This window comes from Macrotis lagotis, chromosome 1 (genome assembly GCF_037893015.1).
Source record: "Macrotis lagotis isolate mMagLag1 chromosome 1, bilby.v1.9.chrom.fasta, whole genome shotgun sequence".
NCBI lineage: Eukaryota > Metazoa > Chordata > Mammalia > Peramelemorphia > Peramelidae > Macrotis > Macrotis lagotis.
In genome coordinates, this window is record NC_133658.1 from 294429152 (window position 1) to 294447510 (window position 18359).

At 36.9% G+C, this 18359-nt stretch overlaps 1 protein-coding gene across 5 annotated transcripts in view; it reads left to right on the plus strand.

Annotated features, from left to right (window-relative positions):
• The window catches only part of RGS3 (regulator of G protein signaling 3), a 183041-nt gene that overhangs the window by 87342 nt on the left and 77340 nt on the right, over nt 1-18359 (plus strand). For all 5 annotated transcript variants that reach the window (XM_074211137.1, XM_074211134.1, XM_074211136.1 and 2 more), the window contains one exon: nt 11757-11879. In XM_074211137.1, the coding sequence (XP_074067238.1) occupies nt 11757-11879 (123 nt within the window). The remainder of the gene's footprint in view (nt 1-11756; nt 11880-18359) is intronic.

Below are 18359 nucleotides of genomic sequence, written 5' to 3' on the forward strand. Positions count from 1 at the left end.
GTTTCCCTACCTGTAAATGAGCTGAAGAAGGAACGCATCTTTGTCAAGAAAACCCCAAATAGAATTGCAAAGTCAGACCCAACTGAAACGACTCTTAATAACAACAAAGCAAGAGATCTCTGCTGAGTTGGCCATAAAGAACTTATTTACTATCCAAGTGATAAAATACTAGGACATGTGATTGAAGGAGGGAGTAAAATCTTTGTCTTTAGAAATTTTGAAGAAGGGAATAGGTAGTTATTTGTTCCTGAAGACTTGAGCTGGGTTTGGTTGTATCTTAGGGTTCCTTGCAACTTAGGAAAACTTAGATCTCAGTTTTGTCTATACTGTTTATGAGAAAGGCAGTCTCACACACACACACACACACACACACACACACACAAAGAGCACAACCAGACATGCAGTGTGTGTTAGAGAGCCACAATATTGAAGGCTGGGCAGTATGTACTTTACAATTATAGTCTCTTAGAGCAAAGAAAGTAAAGTTAGTCATTAGTAGGGAAAGCCTGGATGTGACTCAAGCTTTTTTTTTTCTTAGAGAAGTTTCTGCTGGATCTAATCAGCTTGACAATATATTAGAGTTATGATTGAGAGTGGTGGGAATTTGGAAGTGAAGGAAAAATCTTGGAAGATAAAAAGGGGATAATGAAATTCAAACTTCATACAACTGTTTCTGTAGTATTTAAACCTCACATCATGTCCCTTTCTTTGAGACACTTCATAGTATTGGGTCATGATGTTGGTAGAGATAAATGTGAGCTGGTGGGTCCTGAGTTTCTCTTATATTCATTCTCCTGAATAGGCCTGTCTGTGTAGCGGGGAAAACAATAGATTTGAAATAAGAAGACCCAAACTGGGAGTTTAAGTCTTAGCTTTGCCATTTGTTAGATGTGTGACTCTGGGCAAGGTTTTAAAAATCACTCCTGAGCCTCACTTTTCTCACATGTAAAATGGGCGTAATATTTGCACTATTTACTTTAGAGGTTTGTTAAGCTAGTGCTTTGTAAATGGAAAATAAGAAGCCTCTTGAGCCCCTGACAGTAGAGCAGTCTTTGCTCCCTGATGATGCCTTTTGGTAGAAAACTGATTCTGTCACATCTGATAGAAAAAAAAAATTGGTCTCATTCAGGGAGGGAAACCCCACCCTTTGAGAAGGCCTGAGATTGTGTATGCATGGGAAGTCATGAAAACATATTTCTCTATCAGCCATTTTGCAAAAGAAAACACATGAAAAAAGAAGAAAAAGAAGGAATGTGAACAAAGTATGATTCAATTAGTACTTCAGAGTTCTCTGGAGGTGGATTAAGATTTTTTTTAATCATGGTTCTGTTTAAATTAATTTGGTTTACAATCTTGATCAGAGTAGCTAAGTATTAACAGTTTAACATCATTATAGTATTGCTGTTACTATGTACAATGTTCTAGTTCTGCTCACTTCACTTTGTATCATTTTATATGACTTCCAAGGTCCTTCCAACCTGCTAAAGTTAGTTGTTTTCACCTGATTTTTAATTTAGGGTTTTCTAAGTTTACTGTCATATATACATACATTGTTATAGCTAGCATTTCTAACACAATATTAAATAATAGTGAATGCAATGTGTACTTCCTTGCTTTTCCTTTGATCTTGTTAGGTAGGCTTCTAGGAAAACATGTTTTTTGAACAACTACAATCAGTCCTAGTATAGAGCACCTGGCAGAAATTCTGGTGACTGACCATTTTTGGTAAATGACTGGATGTCACCTTGGCACCATCTGCATCCTCCTCTTTAGTATTTGCTAATTACAAATTGATTGTTTCTTTACCCATACTTGCCACCAAAGTTGCAGCCACCTTCAAAGTTCCAAACAATAGAAGCTGTTGTTTTTAGTTAGGAGAGATATCCGTGGACCCAGAAAAATATCTTATCTCTTATCTGAGTGTTCGTCTTTTGTTAAGGAAATGACTTGGGGAAAATTTTGCCTTAAGATCAGATTATAGTTTATCTGGATTGTGAAGAGGTTTTTTTTTTTTTTTTTTTTTTTTTTTTTTAGGTTTTTGCAAGGCAAATAGGGTTAAGTGGCTTGCCCAAGGCCACACAGCTAGGTAATTATTATGTGTCTAAGACGGGATTTGAATCCAGGTACTCCTGACTCCAAGGCCAGTGCTTTATACACTATGCCACCTAGCTGCCCCAGTGAACAGGTTTTTTTTCTTTAAATTTATTCCCAGTTTATTTGATAATGATGTTTGCTTTGAAAGAAAGGGACCCAATTTGTACTCCTGCCCCCACCTCAACCCTGAGGAAGCACAGGTCTCCAGATGTATTCATCTTTTTTTTTTTTCCTTTAGCTTCTCAGACCTTAGGAACCATCTGGTCTAAATTGCTTTTATTCTTTTTTTAAAGATGTGCATGCTTTTTATATATTTCAGCTTCTCCTTTACAAATTTGAAAACCTTAACTCAGAATTAACTTTTTTTACCTCATGGCAATTTGATGTGAAGCCTATGGGTCCCTTCTCAGACTAATTTTTTGTATTTTTAAATCCATATAATTAAGTATATAGTATCACAAAAGAAACAATTATAATAGTTATCAAAATATTTTAAAAAACAAATTTATAGACCCCAAGTCAAGAATTCCTGCTTTAATTAGACCTGTAACCTAAAATAACTTTTTGTTTACTATATAATATGTTATTCATATTTTCTAATTTTGTATAAATCTGCTTTTTATAAATTTTCTAAATTTCTAAAATATTTTCCTTTTAGTTAACTGCTTTTTAACTTCCTGATTAGTATGTTGATTTCCCATTAGTTTTTATTGTTGTTGTTGTTTTTTGTAAAACAGTGGGGTTAAATGGTCACACAGCTAAATATTAAATGTCTGAGGTTGGTTTTGAATTCAGGTTCTCATTTTTCCAGGGTCAGTGCTTTATCCACTGTGTCACCTAGCTATCCCCCCATTAGTTTTTATTGACTAATAAAAATATCTCATACTTGCAAAAGTGAGTATTAAGGAAATCTATAAGGAACTCCATTTTGGCATTTTATATTAATGTTAACAATACTGTAATAATTTACTCGAACCCTCTAAATGCCTTTAATTCCATTATTTTGAATAGAATTTCTCCTCAAATAATTATTTTTAATAAAAGTGTCACCCATGTTTATGTGCAGATTCCCCTGGGGTATCTTCCCTTAATTTGCACTTAAGCTGGCAGGCTGAGTCACCAGAAGGTAGCTATTAGAGCCTTTAGAAGAACTGAGATTTCTAATGCTTTTGTTCTTGATGGGCTTCCCATTGATAATCAGCTAGATAATTAACTTTTTAACAAAAATATTAAGATAGTATGGCACAAATAACAGTTATAAAATATTGATGGAAGTCCAGGCCTGGAATATATTCTTCTGCAGATATAGGGTCAGTGGAGTGCAGAAGCCAGTTTGTACCAGCTTGAGAGAGTTGATGGTTAAATTTTCAGGGTGAGCATTTACAATTCAGAAATCCACCAGTGCTAAAAATCAAAACTTGATTGATTTATTGATTTTATAGACTGAAAGTGATAGAAAAAACATTAATGGTAGGTACTGATTGAACTTCAAAGTGTGTCATGCATAAGCCGTTTTTCCTTCCAGAAGGCTGGTTGGCAAACATTTACAAATCGGTGGTTGTTGAGTAATGTCTTTTGATTCATGTATGTCTGCTGTGCATGCTACAACTTCATGGAAGATCAGGTGGATAGGTGGATCAGGTGACTACCAAAGGTGGAAAGCAACCCCCACAAGGGTTCAGCAGCTCTTAACCCAGAGGTTCTATACCCTTTGCACCCAGTGTAACCTTGCATTAAGGCCATGGGGAAATTGGGCACTAGCTTAAAGTGTAAATGTAGTAAGGTACATGTGTAGAGAGCAGGTGTGGAAAAAGGGTGCCTTGAGGTGCCTGACCCTGGAAGTCCTCTTTTCTCTTTGGGAGATCCCCATGAAGTTTGCTTTCTAGTGTGATATTGACAATAGAGGAGTCTTTAGTTGCTCAGCATGACATCTCTGCTAGGCTGATTGATGTACTGGTTGGGCCAGGATGCTCCACTGCTCCTGGTCACCCCTTTTGTATCCATACTCAGTTCTGATTTAGTGATCCCTGAGTTATCAGTTCTTTCAGCTCCACAGTCCATTAAAAGACTTTTAAAAATCATTTGTACCAAACTTTCAGGCCATATGACCTTCACCTGGGCATGGGGACTGTCCATGAATGCAAAGAGGGTTAGCCTTCCTAGCCTGGTCCATCCCATCCTCCTCTCAAATGATTTTTTTCCTCTTGGCTGTGGAAGTGATAGTAATTCAACTTTACATTTGTTTATATTTCTTGTATAGCTAGTAGTATAAAATATAAAATTGTTTAGCTATTAGAAAAAATTGATATTTAATTAAGTTTTTTCTATTTGTTCTCAAATACTTCATTGAGAAGAATAACTGCAGAATTATGATGCCATATTCAATGATTTTAAGATTTAAAGAATGAATGAGCATTTTATAAAGCATTTAGTATGGATTTACTTTTATTTATTTATGAGACTTAAATTAGGATTTCAGTAAAAATAGTTTTACTTGTATAGAATTTCTTAAGAGTTAAGAAATAGGGGGTGGCTAGGTGGCACAGTGGATAAAGCACCTGGAGTCAGGAGTACCTGGTTCAAATCCGGTCTCAGACACTTAATAATTGCCTTGCCCGAAAAAAAAAAGAGTTAAGAAAAAGAAACAAAAATCAAATTGGATACTTAGGTTAAATTTCAGTTTTGGGCTTAAAGACAGGTATGACAGTTCTTATGAAATAATTTTTTTAAAAAAATTTCTTCCTTTTCTCTGCATATGCATTTTCAAGCATTAGTAGAACAAATCAATCAAATTCAAAGAACGATTTTTTTTTCTTTTATCTTGTACTAAAGTGTTGGCTACTTTTTGACCCTAAGTCAAATGATATGTACAAAAAATATCTTTTCTCTAGGTATCTTGTCTTTTTTTCTTTTTAATCTGTCCAAAGAAGTCTCACAGATTGATTCATCCACACCCTGAGAAATTTTATATATCCATTAACTATCAACTTTGTTAATTGTGACTTTGTCAATGGCAATATGTGTCATTTAGTCTCTTATTGTAAAGTTAAAAGCATATTTCTTTCACTAGACCTGTGGGAGCACTTGATTTAACTATTTCTTCTCTCAAGTCTTTAAATATTCAAAAAATTCTATTTGTACAGCACTGAGTAATTTTTGATGGTGGAGGAGTGTGGTTTTTAAATTTTTTTTTTTGTTTGATGAACCAACAACAATTCAAAGATCATTTGTTAAGTTTCTACTATATACCAGGATTTTGGTTAGACATGGGAGATACAAAAATAAAAGTACAACAATCCCAATCCTAGAAGAGTTTATATTGTAATGGGAAGGTGACATGGACCCATGCAGATATAGATCAAATACATACAGACTCTACAGAGGTATAGATCAAATACATAGCCCTAATGGGGAGGACAATAATTTCTGGGAGGACTGGAAAGGCCATATGTAGTAGATGGCTCTTGAGTTGATTTTTTTGAAGGAAACCAGGGATTCCTTGAGGATGAAGAGGGGAGGGAGTTCCTAACCATCAAGAAGGATGGTTAATGAAGTCTTGGAGATGGAAGAAAGAGTGAGAGAAATAGGAAGGAATTGTAAATAGTTTTAAATGTTAGAGGAGTATATCTCTTGATTCTGGAGGTAATAGGGAACCACTGAAGTTTATTAAATTAGTGAGAGGCAGGCTATGAAGTAGAGTTGTGCTTTAGGAACAATTGGCAGCTTTGTGAAGGAATGGGTGGAAATAGGGAGAGAATACAGGCAGAAATACGAAATAGGATGCCATTGCAGTAGTTCAGATAAGAAGACCTGAGCCATGTGAATGAAAAAAAGGGGGATATATATGTGAGTGTAACCCTTCCTTTGGGATTATTCCCTAATACTTAACCTCACTGGTGAACCAAATCCTCAGAGGCTGTCTATTTTTCCTTTGGGGTTCTAGGGATAATCCTGATTATCTGGGGTTTCTGTATTATTGCTCACAAGTAATCTGTGTGCTTCCTTACTGATTAAAAGCTAGTAGCTTCAGTTAACTTTAAGAAAAGGATTTTTGCTGAGAAGGTAGAGTAAGAATAATAGTTACAGAAATACCTCCCCCTCAAATGAGGGACTTATTTTCACTCTGCTCACACAAGGAAGACTCTAGGAAAAGGGAGTAAAATGGTAGTGATGCATGTTTAGAAATACCTGTAGTCAAAGAGTAAGTAAGCTCACATTTCTGTTTAATCTTTTTGTGATCTTCATGAAGTTGCTCAGAGAGGTTGCACTCTGCCACATTCCAAGGATTTGTGTCTTAGCAAAATTTCTTTTTTCTTTCTTTTTTTAGATTTTTCAAGGCAATGGGGTTAAGTGGCTTGCCCAAGGCCACACGGCTAGGTAATTATCAAGTGTCTGATATCGGATTTGGACCCAGGTACTCCTGACTCCTAGGCTGGTGCTCTATTCACTGCGCCACCTAGCCGCCCCCTTAGCAAAATTTCAAGGTTGTTGATTAATCATCTCCCAACTTCCACGGTCAACAATGGTCCCTCTGACATGATCACTTAGGAGTTAGGATATGAGAAAGAGGGCTTAACTAGAGTTGCTCCACTTTGAACTGGTTTACTGTTTAATACATAGTTTGACTTGATTGTTTCAGCCAGTCACAAGGTATATCTGGTTTGGTGTCATTAATTTTTATCCAATGATCAAGGAACTCTGTTCCCCTCAAATTAATCAAGGAATTGTTCATACCTGTTCATATTTTTGATTGATTAATTCAATCATCTGGCTTGACCCCTGTGATTATATTGATTTAGATGGAAATACCTACTCTTACACATAAATGCTGTAAAAGTTAGAAATGGCAGATTATTAACTGATTAGATATGTTAGATAAGGGAAAATAAGGCATCCAAGATTACTCCAAGGTTGCAAGACCAGGTGACTGAAAGGATGCTAATGGTGCTCTCAATGGAAAAAGAGAAGTTTAGAAGAGGAGTCGTTTGTGAAAGAAAAAGAATTAGTTTTTGCGGGAATATTGTTGAATGTGAGACCAATCTAGTTCAAAATGACTAATAGAAAGTTGTCATTTTATGATGAACTCAAAAGAGTAGATCTATATAGATCTGTTAGTCATCTGTATGGAGATGATAAGCCCATGAAAACTAATGAAGTCATGAAGTGAAAAAATTTTAAAGAAGAAACAAAGAGGACTTAGGACAGAGTCCTCGAATCCACCTGGAGTTAGGGGATGTGACCTAGATGAAGCTCCAGTGAAGGAGATTGAGGAATTATCTAGTAGGTTATAGAAGAAAGAGGAGAGAAAGCAGGGCTCCTGTCTCTTCCACTTGACAAGCACTCATTTCTCACCTAACTGCATGCCACTGGGTATTCCCTGAGTATTCTCCTATGCTTTAGGAAACACTTTTACTAACACCATTTATCCCATTTGTATGCTATCTTCCCCCATTGGATTGTGAGCTCTCTGAGGACAAGGTAGGTGCTTAATACTTAGTGACCTACTTATTGGCTTTGAATATTTGAAGACAGTTTTCATGTTCTCAACTGAGTCATCTTTTCTCTAGGCTAAGCAAGTTCAATTTCTTCAGTTGATGCTTATATGGTGTGGACTTCAAGGCCATCTCAGTCATTGTTCTTTCCAACTCATCAGTGTTCTTTTTCTAAAACACCTAGAACTGAACAGTACTCTACTACTCCTATCTGACCAAGACAGAGGACAGAGGAACTTTTGTCTTCTTATTTCCAGAAGCTATGCCTCTTTTTTTTTGATGCCACATTTTATTAATGAATTATTTTTGAGCTTGTAGTCCACTAAAATATTCAGATTTTTTTATGGAGACAGTTATTCACACTTTTCTCATTCTGTATTTATGAAATTGATTTATTTTTAGTAATATTTCATTATATTTACATGTTAATATCTTGCTCAGATATTCTCCATTCATTGGGCTTATTCCTTTGTTTGTAATGACAAAACTATTATGAATATTTTTTGTACAGATGAACCTTCCTGGGTTATAGTCCCAGAGTGCAATCTGTTTATCAAAGAGATGAACAATTTAGTAACTTTTCTAGCATAATTCTAAATTGCTTTCCAGATGAGTTGAGCCAATTTTTAGCACTACTGTAGTAAAGTCTCACATCATTATTTCCCTCTAATAAGGAATTTTCTCATCTTTTCCCTTATTTGTTAGTTTGGTAGTTATGAAGTAATACTCAGAGTGACTAATTTGCATTTTTATTCATGATTTTGAACAATTTTTCAAATAGTTATTAATAATTTGTATTTTTTTGTTGGTTTTGGCAAGGCAGTGGGGTTAAGTGACTTGACAATGGTCACACAGCTAGGTAATTACTAAGTGTCCGAGGTCAGATTTGAACTCAGGTCCTTCTAACTACAGGGTCAGTGGCCACTTACCTGCCCCAGTCTTCTTTTGAGAACATTTTGAGAACATATCCTAGACTTATTTGAATGCTTGTATATTAGAGAATTCCTCTTTCTTTCAGATATGTCACAATTTCTTATAGACTTTGGATGTCTGACCTTTATAAGATATATTTAAGACAACATTTTTTTTTTTTTGGTATCCATAGCTTTTCTTTTGCATTCATTTTATTTGGGTAAAAGTCTTTTTTTAAATACCTTTTTTTGTGTGTGATAAATACCTTCTTTCCTATCTCTTTTCTTAGTCAAGTTTTCTTCTTTCTTCTTTAACTTTTCTTCTCTGATTGCATGATTTCAGGCCTATTTTTAGGATCTTAGTAAATTATATTTGATTATGATGGTTTATCAGAAGAAGAGAGTCCTTAAGAGCAGAATTAAGCTCAGATTCCCTCCCTGCCATGCTTTGCAATCAAGTGTCACTTGTCCCATTTTCTGTGGGTTAAAGGTCTCCCTATGGGTAGGGCTTTGGGAGAATTGGAGACTGTTCAGACTTTTATAACCTCCCCTATCTAACCAATGAGTTGAGCTAATTATGACTGGTTGTGCTTGAAGGACCCATATGAACACTTGGGGTTTCATTAAGTCTCAAAATGTATCTGCTGTTCCTGAGTCAGAGAAAATAGTAGGAGTTTTCTCTTGTTTCTGAAGGAAGATGGAACATGTTTTTCCTAAACTGTCAAAATCAAACGGAAAAACATGAAACCCCTTTTTGATGCTGGTGGCCATTGCAGTATTAATGTCATTTATGATTTGGCCAGTATTATTTATCAAAGCCAATGTAACAGTGAACTGTATTGTATTAGAATTCTTTTGAATTAGGGACATTACTTAATTCAATTAGTACTCCAGGTTTGACTTTACTGGAAGAAATAGCACTTTTGGGCAGTGGACTTGGAAGGTGGTAGGGTCATTAAAGGACCAGGAACAGCCTACCTTAATATATCACTGAATTGATAGTTAACATTCCAAGTACTCGAAGATCCTTTTTGCATAAGGACAAGAGAATCGATAAAAACTTTTGGAGGGATTTGCATTGAGACTGAGAATTGTGATAGACCAGGCAAAGTTCATCCAATATCATCCCTAAAAATGGAACTTCTAGGTCCTTACTGCTAGAGGGCAGTTGTGCGTGAAACTATCCAATAGCCCACCAGGCGACTGCATTTGCTTTTTAAGCCTATTAGATCCTATTGATTTTTCTTTTAAATGATTTGAGTTCCTGCTACCTTGAGGGTCTAGTCTGTAAGAAAACATCAGCACTGCCCAGTAAATGATGCTGCTCTCTCTACTTAATGGATTTTGAAGATTTGCATGAAATCCTGGCAGGTAATTTTCTAAGAGGGGAGCACCAGCTCCCAAGAGAGAAGTGGGGGAGAATCAGGCATTGGGTGTTAGGTCTAATCCTTCCTTCAGTAGAGGATTTGATGGAAGAAAGGAAGGATCCAGTCCTTTTCTTTAGTTCCCAGCCTTCTTCGCTGGGATCTACACTGTTTCAAAAGATTTCCTCCCAATCAGTTGCCACAATGACCCCCTTTCCTAACAGGGGAGGATGGTATATTACACTTGACATTAGGAGCTTAACTGACATCAACATTCTGCTAGTCCTTTACACTGGGGAAACCTTACACTAGAAGCAACCTTACACTAGAAGCAGCTAAAGATTTGAAGTTCCCTGAAAATGGAGAGATTTCTATTATCTATTTTGTTCTTTAAACCATATTGCTTAGAATAGGACCAAATGTTTTTTGATGTGAAGTGAATGGTATAATTTGAAAAGATTGATATTGGGAGTTATCATCTTTTAATTCATTGGATTCTTTGGAGCACTGGCATTGAACCCTTTTTATGAAGCATTTGTTGTTTATTATGAACCCAAAATGACAGGACTAGAGAAGATATTAATATGTCATCTAGATAGGCAGCTAGGTGTCATAGTGGATAAAGCACCAGCCCTGGAGTCAGGAGTACCTGGGTTCAAATCCGGTCTCAGACACTTAATCTGTGTGGCCTTGGGCAAGCCACTTAACCTCATTTGCCATATGTCATTATAGAGTCTCTCACTGCCTCCACTCAAGCCTGACTTTTTGTTTTTTTTAGGTTTTTTGCAAGGCAAATGGGGTTAAATGGCTTGCCCAAGGCCACACAGCTAGGTAATTATTAAGTGTCTGAGACCGGATTTGAACCCAGGTACTCCTGACTCCAGGGCCGGTGCTTTATCCACTACGGCACCTAGCCACCCCAAGCCTGACTTTTTGAACAGCCATCTGATTAAAAGGGTCAGATAGAAAAAAATGCTTGAGGACCTAGGATCAGATCTTGACTGTGCTGCTTACTGCTTGTGTGTCCTTGGGTAAGTCTCTTAACTACTCTGTGCCTGAGTAGTAAAGAGATTGGATTGTAAAGAGATTGGACTAGATGACATCTTAGGTGCCTTTCAACTCTAAATCTTTGCTTATGAAATCATGACCCTTGTTCACGATCTGTAGGATGTACAAGATGAATAATAACCATCCTTGAATAGTGCTTTGCAGTTTACAAAATACTTTTATGTAGATCTTATTTATTCCTTACAACAATCTGTGAGTTAGATTATATTCTCTGTGTTGAGGGTGAGAAATGGAGGCTCCAAGGAGTTCAAAGATTTGCCTAAGGCCATGCAAGGCAGTTGGGTAAGCAAAGACTGTAATCTTGGCTTTCTGGCTTCTAATCCTGGACTTTCCATTATATAGCAGTCTTCAAGAGCTGCTGCATCGATGATTGAATGCCTTTGGAGTGCAGAACCAAGAAAGATCAGTGTTGTGCTGGGTGGGGCTAGCCTTTCATGACACTGGTACAAAATACCCAAGCATTTTCATTCTTCAGATTGTGCTTCAGCAGTCTTCTCCATTGTGCTGCCTGTCACATGGTATGACCTCACTGACATTTGCTCTCTACCTCATTACACTGCTTTACTCTCTGGAGAACTGAAAAGCCCTCACTCTCCTCTTCTCCCACCCCCAGCCTTTCCTAAGGGACTTGCCAGCTGGCCACTGAATCAGTGAGCTTCCCAACTCTTCTTCCCAGCCTCTGGGTCAACCAAGATTATTGTGCATTTGTGGTTTTTAACGCTCACTTGCTGTTCTCTCTCAGAGATGGGTGCAGAGTCTTGGATGCTTAGAACTAAACAGCACCAGGGCATTGGTGATGATCTTCTTTCTGTTTTCCTTGATGTCAGAAGGCGGAGTGCTTATTAACTTTGGAAGCATACTCACAAGAACAGAAGAAGAGGGTGTGTTGGTGCCTGTCCGAGAACATCGCGAAGCAGCAACAGCCAGCAGCAGCACCTCTGCAGAGCAAGGTAAGGATGCCTGAGAACACTCTTCCTATCCTGTCTTTCACAGGGAAGTGCTAGGGTCTTGGGTATGGACTGGTAAGTACTTGATTTGATGGTGAAGTCCTCTGAATCCCAGGCATGAGTTTGTGGGAGAACTGATCAGAGTATTTGAGATTTATTACATCTGACAAACTAATCTCTGGCATAGCTGCTTTCATTGTTCCTCCCCCCCCCCCCCCAAGTGTTTATTAGGCAGCTGGACAGGGATTAGCTATGCTCACATAAGAAGTCTGAACCCATCACTCCCTAGTAGACCCAAAGTGGCAGGGGCAATGTGGAAACAGGACAATTCTCTATTCATCACTTATAGACTATCTGAGGCAAGTTTAAACTGAACTGATTACCTCTGATTCCTTCGTTCCCATTCTTCCATCTCCCTCATTCCCCCCCCAAAAGCATACATGTTTTCTTTGTCATCAGTTACTGCATGCTCATTTATTTATTCAACATATATTTCTGAAGATCCTCAGAGAGGCATATTTTAATATGTAATATTAACCTAAGTCAAATATAATTTAGAGGATAAATCTGTGTTAAAATAAATCACTTGATATAGATTAAAAACAAGAAAAATATGAGATTTAATGGTTTTGAATTATTCTGGTCCACTTGATATGTATAATTTCAGTTGCATAGTAGATCAGCTTTTTTTAGGACATTTGACTTGGAAAGAATTGAGTGCTGTGTCAGGGCCTGAATACTCTGAGATATTAATATTGAAATATTGACTCTATTCAGCCTCTTTGTCAGTGGTATAATGAGTCTCCATCTCCTTTGAAGCAGCATCCTCTTCCTCTCTATGTGATAGTATTTTAAGTGCTACCTTTTTGGTAAGACCTGTATCTTAACAGGTTTGACACCTTAAAAGAATGAAGCTCTAAAGTAGGGATTTTCACATCAGCTAGTGGGTGGTGGATGTTTATTGTTGTTTTCTTTTTTTTTTAAACAGGAATATTCTGTGACAAGTTTCCAAAGTAGAAAACCAGAGCCCTTAATTTCTAATACAGTTTGTAACTTGCATTTTCCCACCAAATCCTGGGTTTTTTGACTATGCCTACAAAGAAGGATACTTTTTTCCAGAATGATGAAAAGCATCATTTTTATTTGACATACCTCAAAGACTATAGAGAGTATTCCCCCCACCCCATCAGCCTTTTCTCATCTCTTTCATAATATGGCAACTAATCTTTCACTTGTTTTGTGCTGGTCATAAAGTGGCATTCTATCTAAGTTAGGATGGCAAATGAACAGTAGAATTGTGTGAGATAAGAGACAAGATGGGTAAACCACCTAGAGTTTCATTGCTACCCTTTTTCCATCCCCTTATCAATCTTTATTGATATGGTAACAGAATTATGGCAAGCCAAATGGGTGCATGATAATCACACATGTCTGCCTGGCAGCAGACCTTGCCTAGAAGGTGATCATGAGTAGAGCTAGTAGATGGTAGAAAGATCTATTTTTCAACTTCCTTGAGAGTTTCCTTTATGGAATTATAAAATCCTAAACTCAACATCAAAAGAGCAGCTGGCCATGTAAGGAGATGATTTTTTGATTTTCCTCTCAATTGTGCCACTATGACCTTAGTAACATGAGAGAATTGAATTGGACAATTTCTAAGGTCCAGTTGTAACATTTTATGATTCTGGGCAATATCACTCTCATGTCATCTAACTTAGCCTCTTACCCAGTACAGGAATCCCTTCTACGTCATCTCTGATAGGTGTCAACAAATAACTATTTTAGTATTCATAAGGGATTAGGAACTTAAGTATCTCTCATGGTATCCTGCCTATTTGAAGATCACTTTGAATGTTAGAATTTTCTCCCTTGTATTGAGTTGAAATCCACCAACCTGTAACTTTCAAAGAGCTTACACTCTTTTGGGGGTATTAATATATGTATATATATATATGTATATGTATATGTTAATATATAAGTATATTTAGAAATAACATGTAGAATAAGGATGAGTACAAGGTAGTAGAATGCATTAAGGAGGAATTCTTTGAGATGGAGGTGATGGGGGAGGGTAGTATATTCCAAGCATGAGGGATAGACATTGAAAAGGCAGAGATGGGGGATGGAGTGCCAAATGTGAGGAAAGAGAGAAGACCAGTTTGGTTGGATTGTGGAGGACAGGAAAGGAATATGTGAGGACAGCTGGTGGTGTGGTGCCAGACCTGGAGTCAGAAGTACTGAATTCAAATGTGACCTCAAACACTTAATAGCTGTGTGACCCTGGGAAATTCTCTTAACCCAGTTTACCTTGGTTTCTTCATCTGTAAAATGACATGGAGAAGGAAATGGCAAACCACTAGTATTTTTGCCAAGAAAATCTCAAATGGAGTCACAAAAAGTCGGACATGACTGAAGCAAGTGAACAAAAACATATGTAATGAAGTTTGAAAGAGAGAATGGGGCTAAGTTGTAAAGAACTTTAAGAGCTAAATGGATGAATTTGTATTTTATCCTGGAGGCAATAGATAGCCATTGAATTTATTGAGTAGAGAGGTGACATGTTGGATTTTAAGGAAACTCACTTTGGCAGCTAGGTGGAGGATGTTTGAAGTAGGGAGAACCAATTATGAAGCCATTGCAATAGTTCAGGAGAGAGAAGATTAAGGTCTGATCTAAGGTGGTGGCTCTGTGAGTAAAGAGGAAGGAGGTATATATGAGAAATTTTATTGAAGTAAAAATGGCAAGATTTGGCAACTGATTGTATATTTGGTTTAAGGGAGGGATTAAGGATAATCTGTAGATTATAATGTGGGAGCCTAGAAGAATGGAGATGCCTTAAATAGAAAATGGAGGACAGGTAGAGGAGTGAGGTTGAGGGGGTAGATAATGAGTTTTGGAACTACTGAGTTTGAAGATGTCTCTAATTTGAAATGTCTAAAAGGCAATGGATGATATGAAAACGGAATTTAGGCAATAGAGAAGGGACTGGATATGTAGGTCTTTGAAGCATCTGCATGAAAATGATAACTATGTGGCACAGTGGATAGAGTGTTGAACCTGCACTCAGACTCATCTTTGAGTTCAAATCTGGCTTCAGACACTAGCTAGGAGAAGACACTGGACAAGTCACTTAATCCTGTTTGCTTCAGTTTCCTCATCAATAAAATGAATTGGAGAATGAAATGGAATTCCTTTCAAATAGGGATTACGAAGAGTTGGATATGATTGAACATTAGCAAACTTTGGAAGCTGATTAAGTCAATAAGAGTAAACATATATAAAGAGGAAGGTCCCAGAGAACTTTGGGGCACACCTACAGTTAGGAGGCATGAGAGGGAGTGGTTATACAGATAGAAGGAAAATCAGAAAAAAGAAGTGTTCCCCAACCCAGATAAGAGATTATTCAGAATGGTGATCAGCAGTGTTAGATGTTTCAGAGAGGTTAGTAAGGATGAGAGGAGGGGGAAAAGATCCATCAGATCTGACAATTAAAAGATTGGTTGATAACTTTAGGGAGAGCATTTTCTGTTGAATGATTTGATCAGAAGTCAAATTGTAAAAGGGTTGTTGAGAAGAAGCAGCTTTTTCTAAGACTTTTAATTGAGAAAGGGACGAATGATATGGATGGATGATAGTTTGAAGAGATGATAGATTTGATGCAAGTTCTTTAAGTATGGGTGAATGTGTGGGGTCATTTAGGTATGTTTGAAGATAGGAGAAAGTAGTGTTTATCTGAGGAAGCCATGTCTCTGGATACGCAAGTAGATGGAAGGAGTGAGAAGATGTGGTCCAGAATGAGTGTTCATTATGAAAAGGGAATTCCAAAGGACACTATGTTGGAATAGGACAAGGCAAGGGAAGGATCAAAGAAAATGGGGATGAGAGATGAAGGTTGTAGATTGTTTGCTTTTAAGTAGGAAGTGATTGGCAGGGGGATAGGAAGATTAACAGATGGTGGGAATTTGAGAGGATCTGTCTTAAGGTCTTGGTGGTTCTCTCTCCTCTCAATTCCCCATCTTCCACCTTTTTCTATGTGCAGCTCAACTTGTTATTTGAAACTGACCAAGATGACAGAGTAGAAGGAAGCAGGAGAGCTCAGTTCTTTCTGAACCAAACAGCTTAATTACTGAACAACTCATCTCTGCTTTAGACTAGTGGTAAATGTGATTTTGCATCCCTAAGGGGCAAAAGTGAAAGGCTACAGGTGAGATGAGAAAGGTCCCCTGATCAAAATCCCAGAGGGACAAAAATGAAAGTGAAAGACTTCAGCTAAGATAAAAATGAAACAAAAACCTCCAAACCTCCTGCCATACTAAGAAGGAAAAAACTCCCTCAGCTTAAAAAGGAGGGGGGGCTCTGTGCATTGTGACAATTACTTTTAAGGAGGGGGGGCAAAAAACCTCCCAAAACCAAACTAGATGCAGGTTTGGAAGGCGATGGTCCTTAGTATGTTGTGGAGAAAAAAGGACTTTATTGTACTAAGGTAAATAAAAATTAAAAAAAAAATCCTTGTTCCCTTCCCTTCATGGAATAGACTTCAACTAAGTTATTTCACAAGAGGAGGGAAACCTTGAATTTAATTCAGGATTAAAGAAAAGGCCTTTCCTTCCCCTTCTTCTCATCTAAAGGGCTTCAACTAAGACTGATCATAGGAGAGGGTAACTTTGGTATCCTTGTAAAGGAAGAAGACATGGGTTGAAATCCTACCTTGAAGAAAGGGAAAGACTCCTGGACAAGCTTGATTTGATCCTCAGAACTGGGGAGACCTTGAACTAAATTCCTGAGGCCTCACCCACAAAAATGAACAAAGAAAAATAAAATAAAGGACCTTTATGATGCCAGAGACAAACCCAGAAGAGAATAATTCCAAAAGAACTAGAATTAAAACCTTAAAGAAAAAAGGAAAAAAAAAACTTGCCCACAAGAAAAATTAGAATTCTTTGAAGAAATTGTTCAAGAGGTAAATACATATATGTATATATGCACACACACACACACACACACACACACACACACATATATATATATAAAATAAAAGAAATAAGATATGGAAGAGTGACTTGGAAAAAAGATCAATAACTTAACAGAACATTATCCTGGTAACAAGTTCCCTAAAACAATCTGATTTGACAAAATAGAAATAAATAATTCCAGGAAACAAGTTCTTCAAATAGTATCAAAAGGATGAGAAAAAGAGGAAAATATAAGATATTTCATATGAAGTTCAACTGCCCTGGAAAACAAATCAAGGAGAGATTATTTAAGACTTATAGAGCTATTATGACCAAAAAATCCCTTCATGGATATTTCATTTCAAGAAATCATTAAGGAAAATTGACAGACATATTAGAACGATATGTGAAAGTAGAAACCATAAATTATCTCTTAAAGAAACACCAAAATGAAAGCTCACAGGAATTTCAATGTCCAAATCAAGAGCTTCCAGACAAAAGAAACATAGAGTGAGAATGCCTTTCCAAAGGCAAAAAAGACAAAGATCTACAATAAGAATAATTTATGCAACATAATCTTATAAGAAAAAAATAGACCCTCAATGAAATAGGGGACTTCCAAATATTTCTGATGAAAACAATGGAACTGAAAAGGAACATATTAAAATACAGTAAGATACAAGTGAACAATCAGAAAGTACTTTAGGAGGGATTTTAAATGGGGTCTTTCAAAATCCATAGATGTGGGCAATTGAGTCAGAAGAGGTATAAATATTTTCTTAGATTTTGAAGATGTTATAAGGAAAACAATGTAAGGAGGGGGAGAAGGATACAGTAGGGAAAAATCTTGTTAGTGCATAATATATAATTAGTTACACAAACAGAACTATATGTGGACATACAAGGAAGTTAGGGGAAGAGGCATCATTGAACTTTCATATAAACAAGCCAAGAGGGCAGAAATCTTATATAGACTTTAGTTTGGAAAGATGTTTGCTCAATAGGACTATAGGAATAGAGATAGGAGCAAAAAGAAAGAGTAGAGGAGGGTAGATTCATGGAGAGATTAGTTAAAAGCCAAACAAACCCTAAAGGGTCTGAGGGGATAATGAAGAGAGGGGTAAAAGGAACAAGGGCAAAGGAGTAGCTCTTGAAAAGAACAAAGTTACAAGTGGTACAGAGAAGGAAAAAGTCTAAGAGAATAAGATAACTGAGCAAAATCTAATGATATATCATTTACAACAAGCACACTTGTAACATAAGACTCAGAGTTAAAATAAGAGGTGGGATCAAAATCTATTATACTTCATCTACACAAAATAGGTGAAGTAGCATTTATGATTTCAGACACGACAATGGCAAAAATAGGCTTAATTAAAAGAAATAAAGAGGAAAACTACATTTTCTAGAAATTAACAGACAACACAATAACTTGAATTGATTTCAATACTTTGCATGTATAAAATAGCATAGCTTTTAAATGCTGAAGGAAAAATTAATTATTAGGAGGAACAGTAAAACTAATAATGGG